At 38.1% G+C, this 24,844-nt stretch overlaps 2 protein-coding genes across 5 annotated transcripts in view; one reads left to right on the forward strand and one right to left on the reverse strand.

The window, feature by feature from the left end:
* LOC105226683 (putative polypeptide N-acetylgalactosaminyltransferase 9) overlaps positions 1–24,844 on the forward strand; it is a 160,099-nt gene that overhangs the window by 63,741 nt on the left and 71,514 nt on the right. For all 3 annotated transcript variants that reach the window (XM_049453730.1, XM_049453732.1, XM_049453731.1), the window contains exons 3-5: positions 21,218–21,413; positions 22,773–22,942; positions 23,245–23,409. In XM_049453730.1, the coding sequence (XP_049309687.1) occupies positions 21,218–21,413; positions 22,773–22,942; positions 23,245–23,409 (531 nt within the window). The remainder of the gene's footprint in view (positions 1–21,217; positions 21,414–22,772; positions 22,943–23,244; positions 23,410–24,844) is intronic.
* Positions 8,880–15,523, reverse strand: LOC125777833 (uncharacterized). Of its 2 annotated transcripts, none has more exons than XM_049453734.1 (2): positions 13,596–15,523; positions 8,880–9,788 (listed from the first exon to the last, which is right to left on the reverse strand). In XM_049453734.1, the coding sequence occupies exons 1-2, from the start codon at positions 14,610–14,612 to the stop codon at positions 9,762–9,764; spliced, it is 1,044 nt and encodes a 347-aa protein (XP_049309691.1). In that variant the 5' UTR covers positions 14,613–15,523; the 3' UTR covers positions 8,880–9,761. The 2 variants fall into 2 exon arrangements, with proteins under 2 accessions (XP_049309691.1, XP_049309690.1); XM_049453733.1 differs by lacking the exon at positions 13,596–15,523 and adding an exon at positions 9,879–11,166.

Below are 24,844 nucleotides of genomic sequence, written 5' to 3' on the forward strand. Positions count from 1 at the left end.
TTCTGTTTTTCTCTTTCTCTTCCTCGCTCTTACTCTTCTCCCCTCTCTCAGTTTTCACTCTCTTTCTCCCTCTCTCTTCTTTTCTCCCTATTTCCTTTGCTCTCTCCCTCATTTTTTCTCTCTTTAGTCTATTTCTCTCTCGCTATCTTCTTTTCTCCTTTTCTTTTTTTCTTTCTCTCTTTTTTTCTTCGTTTATCTCTCTGACTCTCCCTCCTTCCATTTCTCCTACTCCTTAGATGTTGAAGATCTTTCTTTCTTACTCCTGCTGATGGGGTCACAAGTGAGGCTAACCTTGCTTCTTGTATTCCTTTTATAGAAATCGTAACGAGCTCGGATCAGTATCTACCATAATCATTACCCCAATTTTTTTCGGAAACATTCTTTCGTTGAGTGTGAGTAGTACCATGACTAGCCGGATCTTTTTGAGTAACAATCCACTAATTTATGGCGCCTCAGACTATTGCCAAAGACACATACTCACATTATACTATGTGATTTAGAAAGTATAAGCTTTTCCAACATACTTGTGTTCCTAAATCGATTAAGGCGAGATTTTGGGTCCTTAGATTAGATTAGATTTAAAGATGAGAAATGTACCGCGACCTTAGGTCTATTGTGCCCTCTCATAAATCACATGGACTCACTTAGCCCCAGCGCATTGATGAAGTCCAATAGACTACCGGGTGCTAGTGAGGCGACGCGATCCCAATCTAGAAACATAGATCCAAGGGCCTTAATCCTGCGTCTACAAACTGCTGTGGGTCCTTAAGACCCGAGAAAGGTAAAAGAAATTATGTTAGGAAGCTAGTTATCAGATTTCAAAGAATATAGCTGAGTACTATTTTCGAAGGTTTCATTATAGCTGCCCTAAAAGACTCCCAATTGTTTTCAATAAGAAAAGGTACAGAGATTGTGAGAGTAAATCATTTAAACACCTTAATAAAGTGCCCCACTTGAACTCGATTTATAAATATTAATATTTTAGAAAATGTTTTGCTAGTGTTTTCATCGCTTATTTGAGCGAAGTAACCTTCCACTTGCCAACAGGTGCTACATCGTACTAAGTAGGCAATTGAGAAGTAAAGTCGCCTCACGCCAAACAAAACCATAAGTCACTCATCATCCCCGCCCTGCTTTATAATGCAGAGGCTTGGACGATGACAATATCTGATGAGAACTTTCGATTCAAATTAACGTGACTTAGAAAAGAAACAGCGATTTTTTATGATTATCTTCATCTTGATTTTAAAAGGTTATTGAACAGCTACTACATATATGCTCTAGTGACCCGTTCTGAGACTTATGTTCGGAGATTATAGCGTTGCCTTAGATAATAAGTCCTGCATTATTTCGTGAAGATATTTTAACAAAAAATCAGTTTTATATAGGACTTGGTTTTCATCGATCAATTTGTAAGGAAGGTATAGCCTATATTATAACCTATAATATAACCAATAGTATATCCTATAGTATAACCAATAGTATAACCTATAGTATATCCTATAGTATAACCTATAGTATAACCTGTAGTATACCCTATAGTGCTCAGATTTCAATGTATCCGATAATTGAGCAACTTTTTGGGAAGAAAATGATATGCATATAAAATTCAGATATATATCTCTAAGCCTGAGGACTACTTGCAATGCTGCTCGTCTTTAAAGTCACGATAAACACATTATCTATTTCATTATAAGGGGTAGAAGGCGGCTTCACATAATTCTATGGGAAATACGCACATAATTTTCCTGCCTCACTTCAACAGCACGAGCCCATATACTTTTGTTGCTCTATTTTACTCGTTTTTCGCCTTCAATTGCTGCCGCCAACTCATGTGGCAAACAATAAAACGCATTTTCTGCCTCCAACCACATTCATAATTCTAAGCATGCGCCAGCGCTGCGGGCTAATAAGCATGTGTGTGTCATGTCATATATCAAAAAGAATTATTGAATGTCCAAATATACTAAACGTTATATATGAAAGTCTAACTATATGCGTGTGTGTGTGTGTTTTTGTGTACAGACAGCGATTTTTTCTAGCAGTCGCATGCTATTCACTTTACTGGCAACCATAATGAATGGCTGTGTGGTAAATTAACTGAAATAAAAAGTACAGCTGAATGCAAAAAAATGGCAGAAAAATCTCAAATTTAGCAAAATCATCGTTGCAGATAATTGCTTGATAACTGATTGCACTAAATTGCATTGGGAGCGCTGATTGCAACGCGCAGCAGCAACAGTTCACTAAACACAGAGATGGGTCAAGAGCACGCTTCTTAATTGGATTGCTGTTAAGCAATCTGTTAGGTAGTCACAGAAACCCGCGTATATTTATTAATATAGCGAGAGTAAAAGAAAATTTCAACAGTTTTGCTAGCGGCATATTTAGCGCAAAGTTCTTGAAAATATGCATGAATAATCTATCCAATAGTGGAACGGCAATACTGTCCAGTCTATGGCATCATAGTTGATAGTGGTTTCTACCGATAATAAGTCTTCAACGGGCAACTGACTGAGTCAAGGTATGACAAAGAAGGATCGCCCCTATATTGCAAATAAATACTTTATTTGACTATTACTTATCTCAGAAAACTTGCTCAATACATAATTATCTTGACCTCAACGTGGTTGTTGAGTTCAGCCACTTTCATGACAAAACTTCTGAAAGAGTAGAAATGCTCTAACGCTGTAAACAGTCCACTATTGTATAACAGATCAATTGAAAAGTCTTCGGCCTACCTTATTAGAACACATTTTTTGGCAAAACTCGCTATTTTTATTCAATATGGTTCTGTGCAAGGGGGTTACACTGATTTTAGCGATCCTCAAACTTTTCGATAAAGTTTTTGTAGTACGATTTATCCTTCGCTTCAAATCAGCCCTCAGTTTTGGATATCACTTCTTTCTTCGACGAAAATTTCTTCCCAACGAACATTCTTTTGTGATATGGAAATAGGAAATAATCGCTGAAAGCCAGATCTGGAGAATGATACTGTGGATAAGGGATCAATTCGAAGCCCAATTCATACATTTTTGCCTTCATTTTCATTGACTTGTAACACGATACATTGGCTTGGGGTAACAGTACCATTTTTTCTTCAAATTTTGCTTTTTTTATGCGATTCCCTACTTCAAACAATACAATAGCGGCTGTTGATAGTCCTTATTTTATTCAAGCTGGCCAATAAAAAATACAGACCTTGACTGCCGACTTTTGCATTTTTCCACGCTTTGGAGTGGGTTCATCTTGTGCAGTTCACCCCGATGACAGCTTATTCAACTTCGGAGTGAAATTGATGCAGCCATGTTTCATCCATTGTCACATATCGACTTAAAACTTCGGACTTATTACTCTTGAGCACCTCCAAATACTGCACCGAATCTTCAACCCATGACTGCTTTTGATCAAAAGTGAGCCCGCACGGCATCCACTTGGCACAGAGTTTTCTCATACCCAACTATTCGTGATCGGTTGATATCTCTAGAGTGTTTGCTATCTCGAACAACTACACTTTACAGTCATCCAATATTGTTTTTTGGACTTTTTTGAGGTTTCGTCGGTAACAACTTCTGTTGGGCGTTCACTGCGTTCAACATCTTCGGTGCTCATTTCACCTTGTCTAAGCTTTGCTGGGTGATTTTCCTGGGGCAGTGTCCGGAAACTGAGGATGTTCCTTGCGTATCCAGAGTATATTTGGTCTAAGACCAAAAGTCGTAAACTGCTTGAGCCATATGTTAAAGAATCGTTTCTGGCCACTCCCAAGTAAATGGCAATCAGAGAACTTTTATCACTTGCGTGAACTTCAACACATGACTCTATCCTCAGAAAACTCATCATCGAGCCAAGTTTTTGTTCAAAAAACAATACTTATATTGTCAACAACACGTGAAATTGCTTTTTATCAATTTTTTCACAATAATAAAAATTACTTCACTCAAAATGATATAGTTCACGAACTAATGATCCGAGAGCTGTCAAATTTGTACACGGCCCTTCTTAAGGTTAAGACTAGCTAACAATTGTATAGGTTTAACGCTAGTAGCGCCAGCTATTGACATGTTGGGTGAGCACTAACGCTACAGTCTACCATATATAATACATATCTGATCTCATTTCTGTGCTTCAATCCAACAAGAGCCCGTTCTCAATTTCAATATTACATTTCCTACCACTACTGGCCCCTAGTGCAAACCCTTCATTGAATTTTATGCCAATTTCGTATTAATTTGTTATCCACTTGCAATTATTTGAAATTTCAACCAAAGTTTCTACTCTAAAAAGCATTTCCAATTCTCCCGACAGCTCAACAATCACTAAGTGGCGCACCGCTAGGGTCCTCATTCCTAAAATTAATACTTCAATACGTAGCAAAGCTTTCCAACCACATTCGATAACTGCTCCGAAAACACACTTCATTCGTTGGGCGAGCGTAATATTTCGCAAACAATGCTTTTATGAGCGCACAAAACTGTGCTATGGCAAAAACAACAGCGAACAATACACCATAGAAATGCGTAAAACAAAAGCATAAATAACGCAAATGAACTCGAAACTGGCATTTCAGCATTTTTCCGCTCAACCCACCTAAACTCAAGCCTGCTAACTGAACTAAAGCATTACCTCGGCACAATTTCGTTGAATGAGCGTGTGAGCGCACTACAGTTATAAGCTCAGAAATTATATAACAGTAGTTGTATTTATGTGTGTATATTGATATACGTATATATTTGTTTATATGTATTATATGTATTATATATATTTGTGTATTTGTATATATGCGTGTGTGCATGAGTGTGCATCATAAATTCATTGACTTTCCATATTTTATTACCATTCAAATTTTGCCGCTATTCAACTTTTCTACACCATTCAATTTACCGCTGCTCTATGCAATTTTTTTTTTCTCTCGATTTTCCGCATATATGCTGGTGAATTTGCAATTTAGTGCCATCTTTTTTTGCTATTGCTTGCATGCGTTTGGCTGCGTACTTCACAGCATGCAGAGTGTTGCGCCTTATTGTGGCTGACAACAAGCAGCAAATTCCTAATAAAATTCTATTTACGCATTATATATGAGCACATTAGGGTGAGCCAAAATAAAAAGAAAAATATTAATAGTGAAGATTTATTGATTATAATTCACCATAATACAAAGGAAAAACATCCTTGCAAGACAAGTTTTTTATTTAATTTTCAACGGAGTCGCTGAGTTGAGTTGGATATTACTTTGGCTCACCCTAATATATATTACATATGCAGATTATATATATACTACCTATGCTAACATATATCTACGTATATACTGCCTTTCGCTTTGTCGGTTCAGGAAAATATATACACATATGCATTATAAAGGGTATTTTTTTAGATATGTGATTTTCAAGAGAAAATTAAACGAATAAAATCTAATGTTCAAGTCAAGAATTTAGCTTTGTTAAAGGTACGAGGACTTGCCATTATGTTTTAAAAGTGATTTCGGCAACCGCCTCGAATAAATTCCAGCTGAGTAGCTCATTTTTCGGTTACTTTTTGCAGCCATTTGACCGCAAGTCTCTTTCAAGACGTCAATAGCCTCGAGTTTATCTGCGTAGACAAGGGAATTTAAAGGATGGAGTTCCACAAGGTTCTGTGCTTGGCCCATTGTTGTGGAACTTGTGTGTGACTGGGTGTTGCATCTCCCACAGCCGAAGCAGGTACAGATCATCGGAGACGCGGATGATATTACCAAAACTGTAGTGACGAAAGAACTTGGACAACTTGGAAACCTGTACAATCAAGCGGCGGCAACGATTAAAGAATAGGTCAAACAAATCTTCAACTCGCTGGGCAAAAACACAGAAGTTGTGCTGATCACAAGTAGGAAAAAGCTCGAAGACATCAAACTAAATATCGACGGCCATAGTATCATGACTCAGAAGTCCATGAAGTACCTAGGTGTACTGACAGACAATAGATGTATCTGACAAAGTAGCACGTACAACGGTCGCTCTAGCGAAAATTATGGCCAGCATTGGCGAACCAAGCCAAAATAGGCGTGTACTATTGGCCAAAGAGAGCCAATCAATTCTGATGTAAGCAGCGCCCATATGGAGAGCACCACTACAGTAATAGACATATGCTAGGGAAGCGAAATTTGCAATGCGGTTCAGTGACGTTAAGGTCACATGTGCTTTTCTCACGGTTTCCGACGAAGCGGTTGAAATTATAGCGGACTTCAGGCCACCTGAGATAATGGCCGTGGAACTCAAAAGAGTATGCGACAGGTCCACAAGACTGGGCAGGCGATTAACGGTGGAAGAGCAAAAGGATGAGAGGCAAACAAGCCTCAATGATTGGTAAACACGATGCGGATCCAGCTACAATGGGGAGATGGACCCACAGGCTAATTAAAAGTGTACAAGCATGGTTAGATAGGAAACATGGAAAAACAGATTTCTACTTGACGCTGTTTTTGAAGGGGCACGGGAGTTGTAGAGAGTATCTTCACAAATATGGCCATGACGACTGGACAAATTGTTCCTTCTACGACAGCGGTAGAGGAAACGCGCTGCACATCTTCCTCTTCTGTTTTTTCTGTCGACGGTATGGAGAATGAATGAGAAGTAGGCCAGAATGACGGGACTGACAAACTGAACGGCTAAACTTCGTCTCACGATGTAATGCCTAACGTCCGTCCGTGGGACAAATAACAAGCAATGAAGATGGAGTTAAGTTAAGTTAAGGTTTAGTACGTAGACGTATTGGTCTCCGCTTTCTTTCGAAGATTTCCCCTCCAAAATAAAAAAGCCAAAAAAGCGAATTTATATAACTCAACAAACAATAGTCCAGCAATGTTAAATTGCACATCTAGAAGGTTACGACTCAAGATAATCGGCTCACCAAAAGGTTTCTTCAATATGATTTTCTTTTAACCAAAGGTTCTCCACAAGAAATCAAGTATAATTCAAGTAACGGCTATCAAAAAAACCAACTCCGAAAAATTTATTGCATCATTGAAAGCTACACATCTCAAACAACACCCATTATATGCCTTAAACACAAAATAAACTGTTTGCTTCTCCCCTTTCCACTTGTCCTTATTATCTTCTTATTATTTTCGCCACATAAAAAGTGAAATAAAAATAGAAAATTAACTACACGCATAAAATAGCAGCTCAGACTATTCATGAATTGTCCCTTAAGCTTTTAAGCGGATTTATGCTGCGAAATAAGCCACTTTTTTCAACACATACATAGACACATAGTACTTACATGCATATTCACACACATATGGACACAAAAATATATGCAACAAAATATAATCTCATTCTCTTCCACATAAACATATTTTTATGATTTTTCTCTCACTTCTAACCACATTTAACTGTTATTAAATATGAATTTACGCCTTATCTGCTGCCCACTCTGGCATCCTTTTTCCCGGCGCCAAATCCTTGACGCTAGCTAATCCTTCTTTATTGCTCGTGTTGCAATTTTATCGTCACATAACTTTTGTTAACAATTCCCAGTTTTTTGTGTTTATATTTTTATTTATTTCATAACTTTTATGATTTCCATTGTTTGCACCCAATTTTATGGGTTTAAATGAAATATGTGCACTTTATTTCTATAGCAGCGTTTCAATGTGTTAAAGGCTACAGTTGATTGCATAAATTTATTAAACGAAAAATATTTAAAAGCAGTTTAAGTTATTGTAGTGGAGCTGAACGTGTTATGTTGTTGAAAAAAAAAAATGAATTAAAAGTTGTCTTCATGTGGCTTAGGCGCCAAATTTGGAGCAAAAAACGCAGTTGAGTTTGAACTACTTCACTTGGGAAGCATACATTTAGGAGTCACGATTTTTCCTTCCATTTTGGAAATTTCGAAAATTGGTACTCAAATACTTCTTGGTGATTATCTTTCTCTGATTTTGTTTCGACCATTTGTATGAGAACTATATGCTATAGCAATCTAATCTAAGCAATATGTTCGGATATTGTCTTGGACAATAATCCTTTGGGTAACTTTGTAAAGATCCTAGACCTGCAGTTTTTAAAATATCGACATGAAATTTTGCATACGCCCTTTTCTTCCTAAGAAGCTGCTCACGTGTTGGAATCGCCGATATCGGACCACTATATCATATAGCTGCCATACAAACAAAACGATCAAATACATGTCCTTGTAAGAAAAAATTTTTTATCTGAAGAGATATCTTGACAAAATTTGGCAAGGATAATTAAATTAGGTAATGATATAATCTGTGAAGAAATTGTTCAGATCGGATAACTATATCATATGGCTGCCATACAAACTAAACGATCAAATACATATCTTTGTATGGAAAAGTTTTTTATCTGAAGAGATATCGTGACAAAATTTGGCAAGGATTATTAAATTAGGTAAAGGTATAATCTGTGAAGAAATTGTTCAGATCGGATAACTATAGCATATAGCTGCCATACAAGTTGAACGATCGTAATTAAGTACTTGTATGGAAAACTTTTTTGTTTAACGAGATATCTTCACGAAATTTTGCTGCGATTATTTGCTAAAAGAAAGCTGTAAACTCTGAAGAAATTATTCATATCGGATAACTATAGCATATAGCTGACATACAAGTTGAACGATCGTAATCAAGTGCTTGTATGGAAAACTTTTTTGGTTAACGAGATATCGTCACGAAATTTTACATAAACTTTTTTCGAAGTCAGTGTTGTAATCTCCGAAGAAATTTTTTGGACTGGATCATTATAGCATATAGCTGTCATACAAACTTCGCTGACCAATCAAATTGCTGAATGGAATCTTTTGTATATCTAATGGATTTTATAGTCTCTGTTGAGCTACCAAGCTTTTTTGATAGCTTCGAATCGCGATATAAAACAACGACGATATATATTTACAAAATATTTATTAATATAAATATATATAATACAACAAGTAGAAAGTTACGTGGCTGGTGGTTTATTAGGTGAAATGCCTGCCTGTCTGCAGGTAGCGAGTATAAGAACCGAACAAGAAAATAATGCGTGTGCCGGTATCGAATGTAAAAAGCGAACTGATAACTAAGATGCTAGGCTTAGGCAAAGCTAAGCTTAATTGTTCTAACATGTATGTATGTATAAACATATTAAAGGATAAAGGGAAATGAGGAATTAGAATAACGAGTAATGTGTGGTGGATATGCACAATTAGAGTGACCAGATAACAATTAATATAAAGTATTTAATATTTACAATGTTTTCTCACCACAGTTGGCGGAATATACGTGTGCGTATTAATTTAGTTAATTTAAGTATAAATAATAACTTAAGATTAATACTACTCATTATTGGTAGTTCCATAGTGAAAGGAGCTGCTCCGAACATCCTCCACCCGTTGAAAGGTCTAACTTTCAAAAGAATCTTTGACAGGTAAAACGCACAGTTTATTGATAGCTCGACGCATCATGCCGGTAGACGTACGAAGAACGGCTACTCTTGCAACCCCGTCTGTCCCAGTGACAACTTCTGTAACACGACCCAAGGGCCATTTAAGAGGTGCTGAATTTTCGTCTTTGATGCATACGATGTCATTGACTGCAATGTTTGGGTGTGGTTTACGCCACTTTGCTCGTTGTTGTAGAATAGTAAGATATTCTTCACTCCATCGCTTCCAAAATATTTGTTGTATGTAGGTAACCTGCTGCCAGCGGTCTAAACGATTGCAGTTTAGATGCGTGAGGTTCGGCTCAGGAATAGCGATAAGAGGACCACCAATGAGAAAATGTCCGGGCGTCAGTACATCAAGATCTTCTGGATTTTCTGAAAGTGGTACAAGAGGTCTTGAATTAATTACTGCTGAGATTTGAAATACTAAGGTGCGTAATTCTTCAAAACCAAGAAGCGACGAACCAACGGAGCGATAGAAGTGCTTTTTTGCCATTTTTACTGCTGCCTCCCACAGACCGCCAAAATGTGGTGATCGAGGAGGTATAAAACGCCAATCTATCCCATTATTAAGGCAGTAAGCGTGAACTTGGTTGCGATGATTTTCACTAAGAAATAGCTCGCGTAAATCCTTCAGCTCGTTCTTGGCGCCAACAAAATTTGTAGCATTGTCTGACCAAATGCAACTTGGTATGCCACGAGTAGCTATAAAGCGCTTAAGTGCATCAAGAAAAGAGCCTGTTGAAAGATCTTTCACCAGTTCCATCCACACGGCTTTTGTGGCGAAGCAAATGAATACGCTAACATAGCATTTTTGAGGTGCTTTCTTACGCGTTTCCGGTTTGAAATAAAATGGTCCACAGTAGTCTATGCCTGTAACGATAAAGGGCCGAGATGCGTGGATGCGTTCCTTAGGCAAGTCAGCCATGATGTGCTCGACGAGGCGTGGTTTCGATCTGCAACATATAATACATTTTCGTAGAACACTCGCAATAGTTTTTCTGCCACCTATAGGCCAAAATTGCATACGAATGGAGGCAAGTAGAGACTGAGGACCTGCATGGTGATACTTTCGATGAAAATGAGTGATTATTGACGACGTCAGTGGGTGATCTTTTGGTAAAATCATTGGATGACGTGCTTCAAAGTCTAATGTTGAGTTCTTTAAACGACCTCCAACTCGTATAATTCCAAATTCATCCAAAAATGGCGATAACGAAGCGATTTTACTTGATGTGTGTACAAAGTTGTTCTTCTTCAGGGCGACGATCTCTGACCACAATTGCGCTCTTTGGACTAGGCGTATGAGCAATTGAGTCCCACGATGGATATCTGTAGTTGTGAGCTGTGATCCTTTCGATTTTATAAATTTGTATATATAGCCAAAGATACGCTGCATTGTTCCGAACGAGTTGATATATTTGAACGAAAAGGTTATGTCAGGTCTATCAGATAAGATGTGCAAAACCTTTTGACGAGTTTCTGGTAGAGATATGTGAGATGCGCATGGTTGTGGCCACGAGGATTCGACGTTTTCCAAAAATTGTGGACCATACGTCCAAAGCCTTGACCTTAGAAGCTCCTTTGGTGTAGCGCCCTTTGATAGGATGTCAGCAGGATTCATGGAGGTGGGAACGTAACGCCACTGCATGCCTTCAGTTAATTGCTGTATAGCGCAAATTCGATTGGCAACAAATACGTTGAACTTTGAGGGTTCCTCTCGCAGCCATGAGAGAACCACTGACTATACCGACCAGCAATTATAAGAGCAATCAAATATATTAATTTACCTTAATTCAGATAATAATTGCGCCAGTAAGGCGGCCGCGCAAAGCTCTAATTTGGCACCGTCAGCGTTCTAAGAGGAGCGACACGAGCCTTGGAGCACAACAAGTGGACTTTAATGTCATTATCCTTAACTGAGCGAACGTAAACACAAGCGCCGTATGCTTCCAGGCTGGCATCACAAAATGCATGTATTTGAACAGTAGCGCCAGGCTGAAGAACATAGCGCGGAAATGAAGTGTGTTGAAGATCAATAAAATCGTTACAAAATGCTAACCATGCTGTGCATATGGAAAGTGGTAAGCTTTCATCCCAATCAAGCTTGTCTCTCCACATCCTTTGCAATAGTATTTTAGCTCTCGTAAGTGTAGGACCAATCAGACCTAATGGGTCGTAGAAACGTGCTATGGTAGACAATACGGAACGCTTGGAACATTTTTCCGATGTTTGCTGAGGTTTATATTTAAACAAAAAGACGTCCTTCAATGGATTCCAAACAAGTCCGAGAGTTTTGACAATATCGCTGGATTCATCGAAACTAAGAAAACTTTCTCTATCAGCAACAGGAATTTCGCTGAGAACATCTGAGTTGTTAGAGCACCACTTTCTTAACTGAAAACGACCTTTAGAAAGTAGGTTTGTAGTTTGTTGCCTGATTTGTTGTACTTCCTCTACTGAACTTCCTCCAGAGATAAGATCATCTACATAGAAATCGCGAAGAACGATTTCTGAACCAAGTGGATAAGATGAGGATTCATCTAATGCTAGCTGATGCATAGTTCGTATAGCCAAGAACGCAGCAGGCTTGGTGCCGTATGTGACCGTGTCTAACTTGTATATACGTAATTTTTCTTCTGGGGAATCTCGCCATAGTATGCATTGAAGCATATTGTCTGGAGGTGTCACGCGAACACATCGATACATCTTGCAAATGTCCCCAGTGAGTGCAATTGGAAAGGTACGAAAACGAACGAGAATGTTGAAAAGTTTGGGTTGAATGGTAGGACCAGTCATGAGTATGTCATTTAGTGATAACCCTGAAGTTGTAGCCGCAGAACCGTCAAAAACAACTCGCAACTTCGTCGACGTACTATCATCCTTGATAACACAATGATGAGGTAGAAAGTACTTGCAATTGAAAATCATTCTTTCAGAAACTAACGACATATGACCAAGCTGCTGATATTCCTTCATGAATGAACTATATTTCGCCTTCAAATTAGGATTTCTACTAAATTTGCGTTCAATATTCTCAAATCTGCGTCTAGCAGCTAAATATGAATCTCCAAGTGAATCTAAGCTGCACTTAATGGGTAAGCGAACCGAATACTCGCCCGAAGGTAAGCGTGAATAATTATTTTTGAAATGTTCCTCACACTCGAGGTCTTCTTTAGAAGTTTTGGTAATTGGTTCATGAATATGTTCGATTTCCCAAAAACGGCGAACTAATTTGTCTAACTGGATATCGTTATCAATTCCACTAGAAGATCTCTGGCTTACAATAAATGTCGATAGTTGAGGAGTTTGCTGCCAACCACCAGATAAAACCCATCCCAGTCGAGTTTTTTGAAGAATGGGTAAGCCAGGTATCAATTTTATCTTCCCCATACAAATGAGTTTGAAGAAGAGTCCTGCTCCGATGAGCATGTCGATGCGTTGTGGTATGTTGAAAGCAGGATCGGCTAGTTGGATATTCGAAGGAACATTCCAATCATCGGTCATGACTGAAGTTCCCGGTTGATTATCAGTAATCGTTTGAGCGACAAGAGCAGTAATGTTTGTTGAATAATCTGAAGTCCGCGACTTTAGTACGAGATTAACTGAGCATCCGTCTGTTGGAAAATTGGCATCTCCAATTCCAGAAACCGAAGCGAAGGATTTAGATTTAGGCAGTTGAAGTTGGTTTGCGAAGCGACTTGTGACGAAGTGAATCTGTGAGCCAGAGTCCAAAAGTGAGCGACAAGGTACGAAAGTTCCGGAACGATTCTTTACTAAAACGATTGCTGTTGCTAAAAGCACAACATCAGATGGAGATCGGGAAGCAGAGATGTCAGGCTGCGTTGGCAGCGTTGCAGTCATGGCATTAGCTTGGACAGAGTTCGATACTAATGGTAAATCGTTACTATTAACTGATGGTAACCGATTAAAATGTAAAAGCGTGTGATGCTTTGAATGACATTTTCGACAATTACTAGATTTGCAGTCTCGCATCTGATGGCCTTTCTTTAAACAGTTTAAACATAGTAAAAGTTTCTTAACTTCTTTCTGACGAATATTAGGCGAAAGATTTAAAAACCGTTGGCAATTATAAATCAAATGTTCAGCATTTCCACAAAATACACAAACACCCAGTAAGCTATTTGAAGCAACAAAGGATTTTCTTTGATGTGTACTCACGGTTTTTCCGGTTTTACCAAATGTTTCAGCTTGTGTTTGTAATGCATGCTCTACGTTCTCGAGGGTACGACATCGATGTTCTAAAAATGCAGCTAATGATTCCCACGATGGTAACTCGTTTATTGACCAACTTTCTTCCCATTTTGCTTGAGTTACTTTGTCCAACTTTTGCGTTAAAAACTGTACCACTATGCAGTCCGCTATTTGCTCTTTGGAGCCAAGTGACTGCAACGCACATATATGCGAATTGACCTTGTCCGACAACGCTCGCAGCTTGCTGACAGTACCATCTGCTTTGTCCATCCCGAAAATCTCCCTGATATGTGCCTGAAAAATAAGACGTTTATTATCAAATCGTTTAATGAGAAGATCTAATGCGATTTTATAATTAGCCTCATTTATTTCCAACGATCGTATGGTGTCAAGAGCAGCACCACTCAAGCAGGAACGCAAATGTTGCAATTTGTCCACATCGCTTAGGTCGCTGTCCTTATCGATGACTGATGAGAACATCGAATAGAAATTTGTCCACTCTATATAAGATCCACTGAATTTAGGCAACGTTAATTGAGGCAAACGAGAACGATTAGTATTCACAATAATAGGCTGGAATTCATTGCTGTTCATCTTGAATGTGGAACAATGTTGAGAAGCGCTACGCTTTCCAATTTCACGTTGTAGGGTAGCTTTCAACTGAACCAAATTCGTATCAAATTGTGTAAGTAAATCACTTCCAATAGATTCAAAGTCATGCTCTTCCAAGCTTGTGTGTGCAGCCAAGAAATTCGATTTCAGTTCGTTAACTGAATCAATTATTGCCGCTAAAGCATACTCGTCCATGCTTTGCAACCGCTCCGAGTCCATATCAGCACTTATGCATTCAAGGCGCTTATACATGGCCTGTGTCTTCAACTTCAAAAATGTCACCCTGCCCATTGGTGAATGCTGACTTATGGGACTCGCATTGGCAGGAATGTCTCCAGCTGGAGTACCACCGATTGATTGGTTTAACGACATATCCAAAAAATTTAGCCAATTAAAAATTAAACAAGGTTAGGTGATCAGCGCGGTAATGTATAGCGGATAACCGTACCGAACCGTTGAAGAAATTAGCGGCACCCGATAAACGGTGCTTACGGTATTAAGTTACGTTAGAAATGTTTTCGCTTAAATATCCAAATTTACCGTAGTAGCGCTTTCTAGAAATCACGCCACTATTTTGCCACAAATCAAATAGGTTTTAAACCACGAGTTTGATTTATCTATTGTTCACTGCAAAATATGTCCACACTAATGTTACACTAGCACGGTGGCGCACGAACTAATAGTTTGATAGTTAATGTTAAGTATAACTATATCACCAATAAACACACACAGCGATCACGTCGGGGTCACCAAAATGTTGAGCTACCAAGCTTTTTTGATAGCTTCGAATCGCGATATAAAACAACGACGATATATATTTACAAAATATTTATTAATATAAATATATATAATACAACAAGTAGAAAGTTACGTGGCTGGTGGTTTATTAGGTGAAATGCCTGCCTGTCTGCAGGTAGCGAGTATAAGAACCGAACAAGAAAATAATGCGTGTGCCGGTATCGAATGTAAAAAGCGAACTGATAACTAAGATGCTAGGCTTAGGCAAAGCTAAGCTTAATTGTTCTAACATGTATGTATGTATAAACATATTAAAGGATAAAGGGAAATGAGGAATTAGAATAACGAGTAATGTGTGGTGGATATGCACAATTAGAGTGACCAGATAACAATTAATATAAAGTATTTAATATTTACAATGTTTTCTCACCACAGTTGGCGGAATATACGTGTGCGTATTAATTTAGTTAATTTAAGTATAAATAATAACTTAAGATTAATACTACTCATTATTGGTAGTTCCATAGTGAAAGGAGCTGCTCCGAACAGTCTCGATGCAACCGAATTGGACTTTTTATGTTTTTATTATGTCTTTAAAATATTAATTCATCAATATGACATTTTTTAAAATTAAAATTTTTTTTTTTTTAATAATTATTATGCTGTCCCATTATAAAATAATTTCCTCCCCGTTTACACACACAAATACTAAATCACATTTGTATAAATATACCTCTCATACATATATAGAATAATGGTGCATGTTGCATGTCAATGTCATAAATAACAAAACCTATTTGCATTACATCAAATGTGGGGGAAAAATCACTCAGCGAACGACCAAGCTGCTGTGCTATCCTAGGGACGCCTAAGAGTATGCTATAAATATGCAATTAAGTGCCATAGCGGCCCACAGACCAGAAGAAATATATCTGCGCCACCAACGGAACAACTGAGCATATATACCTACATATATGATTGTGGAAGCTCTTCGTATATGCCTTCGATATGCATCAGTTTTATAAAATTTATTTAAAAAAAATAATAATAAAAAAAATATTCCTAAAAGACGGAAAAATTGGGGGCGAAAATTGCAAAGCAAAAGTAAAAAAAAGATGATGGATGAGAGCATGTAAAGTAAAGCTGCAAAAAATAGCAATAATTGATCAACACAAGTCGCCAAAGTCTGAAACGAAAAATGAACGTGCAAAGGTTATATTGTGTGAAGAAAATGTTTGAACGAAAGCGAGAGCGAAAAAGTGAAAGACAAAAAATGACAACGAAGCCAAAATTGAAAAGTCAAAATGCAACCTAATACATATGTATGTATGTGCTTTTATTGCTTTCATACTACCGCAATGCCATTTTGTGGCTATGAGCTCGTCCTTCGTTTGCTTTATCCTAGTAAAGAGACCACTGCCGACTTGACAATGACAAATAGGCGTGTATTCATGAAAGTCTTATTAAAAAATGAAACTAAAGAAAAAAAACACAAAAAAAATTTTAAAGCAAATAAGCATTCATCACACAAGCCTCCGCAATGTCAATGTATGCAAAAATGTGCGAACGCCATTTTTTGTTGCTTTTCTTCCTTTCTTGTGTGTGCAGTCAACAAATTGTATTGAATGTGCTTACAAGCAAATGGGATAAAAAGTATTAGCAGTTTGGCAATTTGGCAATTTTTCAGTTTTCCTTACTTGCTGCGCTATTTTCCGCAGTATTGCTGGTTGAAAAGTGTTGGAAATCTTTTATATTCGATGTCTTTTTGTGGCTTTCTTATGTAAAGGCTTTAAGAAAATGTGTGTAACATTAACTCTCCATAGTTTTGGAAGTATATAGTATCCGGTTATCGTTTTTGATAATACGCAGCTGACCGGAAGCCGTTGTTAGACTTGCTTCGTGATTACTTATAACATGACTGTGTATTTTCCTCCAGCATCTTTATCAGAATACATTTAAGTTCTAACAATATTTAAAGCTCAATGGGGTAGTTAGGTTAGGTTAGATTAAGAGGTCAATCCCAACAGGTATCTCACTTGAACTCCTTAGAATACCGGTCCGTTGGATACTCATATTCTCCAGGTGCTCGTAGACAACTGACCCGCCGCTCGCTTATTATCTTGGAACGCCTTCTACCGAAGCACCGTTGCGGCGGAAAAAAATCAGTCCTATTACTTTCCGGACAAACCCTTTATATAAAAGCTCATAAAACTCTCATAATTCGACAAAACACTTCCAACCTATCACAAATTTGTTGCTACATCTTCTGATTCGTCGAAGATAAGACCGCCGAGATGTTTCAAACTCAGTCTGGCAAAAGCTGGAAAATACTGCAGGAAGTGCCTGAATTTTTCACCTCACCTTCCTCCATATAACTTTGACAACTTGCGCTCGGCAAGATTTTGAGCCTATTTAGTAACGTTAAGTAAGATTCCCTACGATTGCGGCAAGATGAACTTTGCCAGTATTTCAGAAGATCTCCTGCTTTCTACTCTAGGCCAAAAGAATCTTGCGGTCGCACAAGAACGGTTCGTCAAATAGCGCCTGTTAAGTGCACTCGAGACCCATTTTTGGAGTGCTAGAATATAAGATGGCCATGGAGATCCAACTCAATCACATTTCGATGTGAACGGGGAAAAAATGCCTCCTTTGGCTTGCTCATCGGCTTTGTAGTTACCAAAGACTCCGCTATGACTATGATCTATGATCTCTAAAAAAGCTTGATGCTATTTCAAGTGAGGACAGATATCTTTGAGTGCACAGTTAGCGAGCTCCTCGCTAGTATTGACGTTCTGCTGTCTAGACCGGGAGCTGAGTGGAGTTGAGTGTGCAAAATATGAGGACCGCACTCTATAAATAGTTTTGAACAAAGAAAAGCTTGCAGATTATGATTCTGAATGTTGCCGGGAGAATTATTGGTCCAATTTTTTTTTTACTCCATCCCCGATAAATTGGACGGAACAAATGCTTTACAATTTTAATTGTTTTTTTATTGAATATATCCAATTGTTTTTTATGATTAAAGATACTTATATCTACTCAATAGGAATAAAAAAAGAAAAAAATTAAAAATTCAAGAAGAAGAATTGTTGGAAAAAAAATTTATTACAAAAAATCAAATTTTTACATAAATTTAAAAAAAGTTAATTAACAATCTTTTTTGTTTTGACAGTCATTATTAATGCATTTGCATAACAAAATACAGCTATGTTGTGATTTTTTGCAAGAACAAGCCTGTGTTAGACATTTCGATGTGCATTTACAAGGCTGAATTAACAATTCGGGCAATGGTGGTTTCGTCAGTTTCCGTGGGTAAAATTTATCATATCTTTTTTCATAGCCTAATACAGTGTAATCAATAGGCTCTAGTAGTGTTTGATCAGCATTTATCCATACATATGTTTGTGCTGACGCTCTTAACAAATGTAAATGTAGAGCATCTGATGTACAAATTACTCTTGATAAATTTAATCCGAAGCCGATATTTTGGGAAATTAATTTATACCGAAGTTGATCAGCAGTTAATTTTTTTTTGGAGAAAAGATAGGTGCAAATAGTTTCTACTTCTGTTAACTGTTCGACACTTAGGTATGGATTCCCTAAATGCCTTAGTGCTTTTTGTACAAAATCTAACGATGCAGCTTTTAGACCTTTTTTTTGAAGCTAATCTGCTAGTCGAATCGCAACCAGTTAGAGAGTGTAATGCTGGCAAAATACGACAAATGTTTTCGCCAAGGGATTCAGCAGCCAAATGACATGCTGAAATCTATTTATTTTTATTCTTTACATTTATCATTTCTAGCGACATTGTCCACGTTTTTGTTTAACTATAACACTAATAGAACAATTGAATAAAAGAAAAAATCAATAATTTTGCTTAGATACAACAATATGAACAGTTAAGCACTAACAATTAGTTGCTGCTGACTATTACAAGGGCTGCTATGACACATCGATGCGCATAGTGAAGAGAGGTGGGTGGGGCAAAGGGAAATGGACCAGCACAGCTGCCGGCAACATGAGTTTTTTTGTTGTTTGGGATCTCAGGTAAAAAAATTTGAGTATAGTTGCCGGTCCTCATATTTTGCATACTCAAGTTCCTTTGGCGCCTGCACTAGTCGGATTGAATGCTCATCTCTCTGAAAGAGGCTGCACTTCGAAGCAGTACGTCTACCGCATACACTTTTGGCTGAAAAACACTCCAATGGTCCGGCTATCTAAAGTTAATATTGAGGGAAAACTCGTTTTAGAAAACTTCCCTTTCAGCCTTCGCTTCTAGCTTTGAGTCATGCAGGAAAAAAAACTCTCTGTGTGCGCTTCTTCTCCAGCATCTCTGTCCCATCTACTTATCCCTAGTCGAAATGTGAGTAGAAAAAAATCGCCACGAGTAGTCTCTGCATTGCTGTGCTGCAAGTTGTCTAAAAAGTAGTTGAAGGAAAAAGCATTTCAGTGTATTGTTGGTGTAGTCCACAGTACACCGAAGATACCGATAAGAGCCGCTCCTTGCTCTTCGAGCTTCTTAGCGAGTACAGCATTTTCGGCCGCTTGCCATGGGACGAATAGAGTAACGAATATACCAAAAATATGACTAAGATCCCTCTACTTAATACTAGCCGGCTTGTCTATTAAATTTGCGAAGAAAATATTCTATCCGTTTGGTGGCGCTGTCCATTTTCAAATTATTATATTTCAATTTGCATATTAAAATTTCAATTTTGTAGCTTTATATATATATATTATGTAATATATATAATATAATGCACCCAAAGACTTTGCTCCAACAAAAAACCGTCTTTCATATCTTACTTTAATTTATTGAAAGTTTTCACTTTCCATTATTCTAATTCCCTTTTGAAACACTTTCGCAACTTTTACTTTTCTCTGCGGCACATTCATACAATTTGCACGCTCCTCTCAGTTTCCCCGCCGCCATCACTTTGCTTGAATGCATTGCGAAAACTTTGAAATAACCTTTCAAATATCCTGCCATGTTCCGCCGTCAATGGCAGACATGTTCAATTCCCGCTTGGCTCCTTCACGCACGAGTATCTCATCTATGTTTGCGTGGCTGCATGTGTGCATTCGTGTTTCCATTTGTGTTTTGTACTGTTGTTCTTCTAAATGGATTGAAATTGTATTGATATTTGCGCTGCTCAACGCTTGCCATTGGCAATATTTGCATCCTTGCAGCGGCACACACACGCCGGCAGCCCCACACATACCGCTAAACATATTTATTTGTGCTGGTAGTGGATTGTGCGAAAATCGATTTATGTAGATGTATATTTAGATATGTCTTCTCTCGCTTGGTCCAAGCAAATGCATTACATGCAACAGTGTTTCTACATCCTTTCTTGCTTTTGATCCTTCAAGTTTGCTGCTTCTGCTGAGCTCGTACATGTTTTTTTGTTGTTTGCGGGATAAATGCTGCCGTGAGGGATTTGCTCACGCTCGCCAAGTGTGCACTTGTGTGCGGTTGTGTAGAATCGCATTACTTTTTAGCACCAGGGTCCCTTCTTGCATTCACTGGTATCACGTTCAATGCGTCATCTCGATGCTGCGGCATCAATCAATTTTGCCTGGGTCTTCTTCTAAGTGCATATTTTGGCCTCCTATTTCTTTGGTGCAACATCTCGAATATACTATAGGGATAATACTTTCTCAGCAGGTACTTTACGTTTGACATTCGTTTTTTGATTAGTTGACTAAAAAATGTAAGAATTTTGCTGGTATGTGACTTTGCTAAACAAATTTTTCGCCTGAATGTAGGCCTCTATTTCATCGCTTTCATTTTTATTATAGTTCATAACTCTATATTATCCTCTTACGTGTTATTAAACCTATAAACCAGTATATCATATATTCATATCAATAAAAAAACAAGTAATAAGAAGTTGAAAATAAATAGTTTGAGGTTGGTGACTTTGCTAAGGAAAAAATGCTCCTAATTGTAGGCTACATCTTTTTTAGGCTAGAGATATTTGGAAGTATCAAGGTATAATCTGTCAAGTATCATATCTCTAAAGTATGGCTGAAGAATAGCTAAGTTCAGCAAGACAATGAAAATTGAAAGTCGTTAATCATTTCTTATTCTACCAGCCCCATAAATGCAGGTGCTTGACCCCAGTAAAAATACTACGCTTGCCTATTTGCAAACAATATTTATTTATTGGTATTTTTTATTGCGTTTTCTTCTTGATATTATATTAAATTTGTTATTTTTTTGTTTTTTTTTTCAGACAAAGGCGTACTCGTACCGCCATCTCCGCCGAAGGATGCGCCCGGTGAAATGGGTAAACCCGTTGTTTTACCTACCAATATGACTGTGGAAATGAAGAAGGCCGTCGATGATGGCTGGACGAATAATGCATTTAATCAATATGTATCCGATATGATATCTGTGCATCGAACATTGCCAGATCCACGAGATGCATGGTAAGCAAAAATACATTTCTAAAAATTGTTCGTTAAATTGGAGGTAGTAATACTAACAGTATTCCACACAATGCCATGTGTGGTCTAACCTTCCTTGTGCTTGTTGACGTGAGTTTATTGCTGCCAAGAGGCGGGTGCGTATGTGATGAGTTCCAATCCAAATGCACAGCCCTGGGAAGGAATGTTTCGCCTACTCAATTTAGCTCGTCTTCAAACGAATATTTTTTCCGCTACCCAGAAGATACTTGGTCTAAGACCGTAACTAGTGAGCTGCTTCAGCCATATGTAAAAGAACCATTTCTGGCTACTCCCAAGTGAATGGCAATCAGAGAACTTTCCTCATTTACACACACATGACCCCATCCTTGCGAAAAATCAATAACTAAATACATCAGAGACACTAAATTTGATTTTCGAGATGGTATGAGATGGCTTTATAGGAGCTGAGAACCCGACTTGACTTATTGGTTACACCCGAATTTAGGCCTTCCATAGTTGCTAATGTGATTATCTAATTCCCACTTGGCTAATAAGGTTCGGTTTTGCTATCTACGAAATCATTTAAGGGTAGGCCCAAAAAACATACAGTCGGACCATAGAGAGAATGACTTTAGATGGGTGAGCACGCTAAAAGGTGGTTAGGGTCAGGCGGAGACTCATTGCAGGCTGAACATGTATTTGATTTATCGGGCTCGATAGTGGATAAGTAAGAGGTTTAATTCAAGGTCACAATTGTGTAAAGGCCACTCTAGATTCTTGTGGTAAGTCGAGCTCTTCGTCTGCAAATAATCCTTTTTGAGCGTTCTGTACGGCAAAAATTACCATTAAAGGCCTCTAATGTTCCAAACCAATCAAGCTACTAATCTAAGGACTGAACTTTTTATAGTTCAAGCATAGCAAATTCATTGTCTCTTTTGTGTTAAAATATCGCCAAAACATAGGTTTCATATTGATCTCATTGTGTCCAAGACGTGTGACCATTACCATTAAAATCATGCCTTACTTCGTTATATTGGACTAACGTGAGGGTATTAAAAGGGATCCTAACACAAAAGCAACCTTAAGAACTCTAGACCACACTGCAAATACACTCTGCTTCGCTGTCGCTCTCAATATGTCTCAACTATGTAATTAATTCTCTCAGTGTTGCAAACTCAATTTACATAAAAGTCACGCTTTCGGTGCGAACATTTGTTCCAACGCGTCATTACTGTACGACCAAGGTGCCAACTTCCTGCTGTACGACATGCCTCAATGCCACTAAAAGTGCCACGCACTTGATAGCATGAATAGCAAAAACAACTACAACTTTATTTTAATATTTATAAGTAACTAAAAAATATTTTCCCATTCGCACAGGTGCAAGGAGCCAAATCGCTATTTGGAAAATCTGCCCGCCACCGATGTCATCATCTGCTTCCACAATGAGGCGTGGTCGGTGCTGTTGCGTACAGTGCACTCCGTGTTGGATCGCTCGCCGCCGCATTTGATCAACGAAATTATACTGGTCGACGATTTCTCCGATATGCGTAAGTTGCCACAAGTTGCACACACATACATAGTTATTGCCATGCAACATGCATTTATGTGTATACGCATGCGCATATGCACTTTATAATTATTTTTTAAACTGCTGATAATATGCTGTGCGGCGCATGCGCGCATGTCTAGCATTTAAATGCAACGTTTTGTGTGCGCGCACGCCGCCAAGCGGGCCGTGCAGGCTCACCAAGCAATTTGCAATTTAATTATGCATGCTTTTTAGCTTCTTTCTTTGGCATTTTCTGCTGGCGACTTTTAATATGCCATTTATCTGTTATTTCTGTTGCAGCACACACCAAGCAACAGCTGGAAGACTACTTCAGCGCCTATCCGAAGGTGAAGATATTGCGCGCCCCCAGCCGCGAGGGTCTGATACGAGCGCGTCTGCTGGGCGCACGCCACGCCACCGCGCCGGTGATAACGTACTTGGATTCGCATTGCGAGTGCACCGAAGGTGAGTTAGTGTGTGTGTGTTTGTGTATATGTTTGCTTGTGTGAAATGAGTTATGTATATTTGTGGGCGGTCGGCCAATTGAACGTACAGCTAAACAAAAAATATGTCATCCGCACATTTAAAAGCAATTTTCAACATAAAATTTGTGCTATGCACATAAAATGCCATTGAAATTGAAAAAAAAGATACATTTATCACAATTTGTTTGTAAAAAACTGAAAAAAAGACAAAATGTGCACTTCGCTTGCAGTAAAGCCTTAATACCCTTCTCAGGATGCATTTTTGTGGCAGGAAAGCGTATGAAAAGGTGTGTAGCTTGATTTTGTTCGATCAGTTTGTACGGCAGCTATATGCTATAGTGGTCCGATCTGAACAATTTCTTTGGAGATTATAATATGGCTTTAAGCAATAATTTACGCCAAATTTCGTGACGATATCTCTTCAAATGCAAAATTTTCCCGTACAAGGACATGTGTTTGATCGGTCAGTTTGTATGGCAGCTATATGATATAGTGATCCGATCTGAAATTTTTCTTCACAGATTATATCATTGCTTAAGACAATAATCCATGCCTAATTTTGTCAAGATATCTCTACAGAGAAAAAAGTTTTCCGTACAAGGACATGTATTTGATTGTTCAGTTTGTATGGCAGCTATATGCTACAATGATCCGATCTGAACTCTCTCTTCACAGATTATATCATTGCCTAAGATAATGCTTTATGTCTAATTTTGTCAAAGTTTTTCTTTAGATAAAAAAGTTTTCCATACAAGCACTTGATTCCGAACATTCAGTTTGTATGGCAGCTATACGCTATAGTGCTCTGATCTCAACAGTTTCTTCACAAATTGTAGTATTGCTTAATTCAATAACCCCTGCCAAATTTTGTCCAAATATCTCTTCAGATAAATAAGTTTTCCATACAAGCACTTGATTTCGAACATTCCGTTTGTATGACAGCTATATGCTATAGTGATCCGATATTACTGGTTTCGACAAATAAGCAGCTCCTTAGAAAGAAATGAACGTAGTCAAAGTTGTGAATCTATAAACCAATAACTGAGCGACTAGCTTCGTGCTGTAACGCGCCTACCAGCAGGGTATAAACAAATGTTATTAATCAGTATTCGAAAAATATGAAAATTTCATTAAATTCCCGCAGCTATTTTCAATAATTCCAACTAAAATTTAATTACAAATAACTCTTACAAAAGCTTTATTTTTCCAACCGCCAATCTGCAAACACTCACAGCGCACTTGACACAGCTGCATTTGATGCACCAGCGGGCGGTTGGCAGTATTCGTTGCCGAAAGCCAATCGACAATATCGCTGCGGTTAACCAATTCGGTTGCTGTGAATTACATTTCGCGCAAATTTTCGTTGTTTTTCTAAAGCTTTTAATTTGTATAGATTAAATTACATTTAAAGAAGG

The sequence above is a fragment of the Bactrocera dorsalis genome, chromosome 3 (assembly GCF_023373825.1).
Source record: "Bactrocera dorsalis isolate Fly_Bdor chromosome 3, ASM2337382v1, whole genome shotgun sequence".
Classification (NCBI taxonomy): domain Eukaryota; kingdom Metazoa; phylum Arthropoda; class Insecta; order Diptera; family Tephritidae; genus Bactrocera; species Bactrocera dorsalis.

What these genes read in the sequence shown, in the direction of transcription:
- LOC125777833 (XM_049453733.1), bottom strand. Translation starts at nt 11,064, where the DNA reads ATGCAGTGGCGTTACGTTCCCACCTCCATGAATCCTGCTGACATCCTA. An exon ending in GCACTTCTATCGCTCCGTTG is followed by an intron (nt 9,789 to 9,878) that starts GTTCGTCGCTTC and finishes TACCACTTTCAG; the next exon opens with AAAATCCAGAAGATCTTGAT.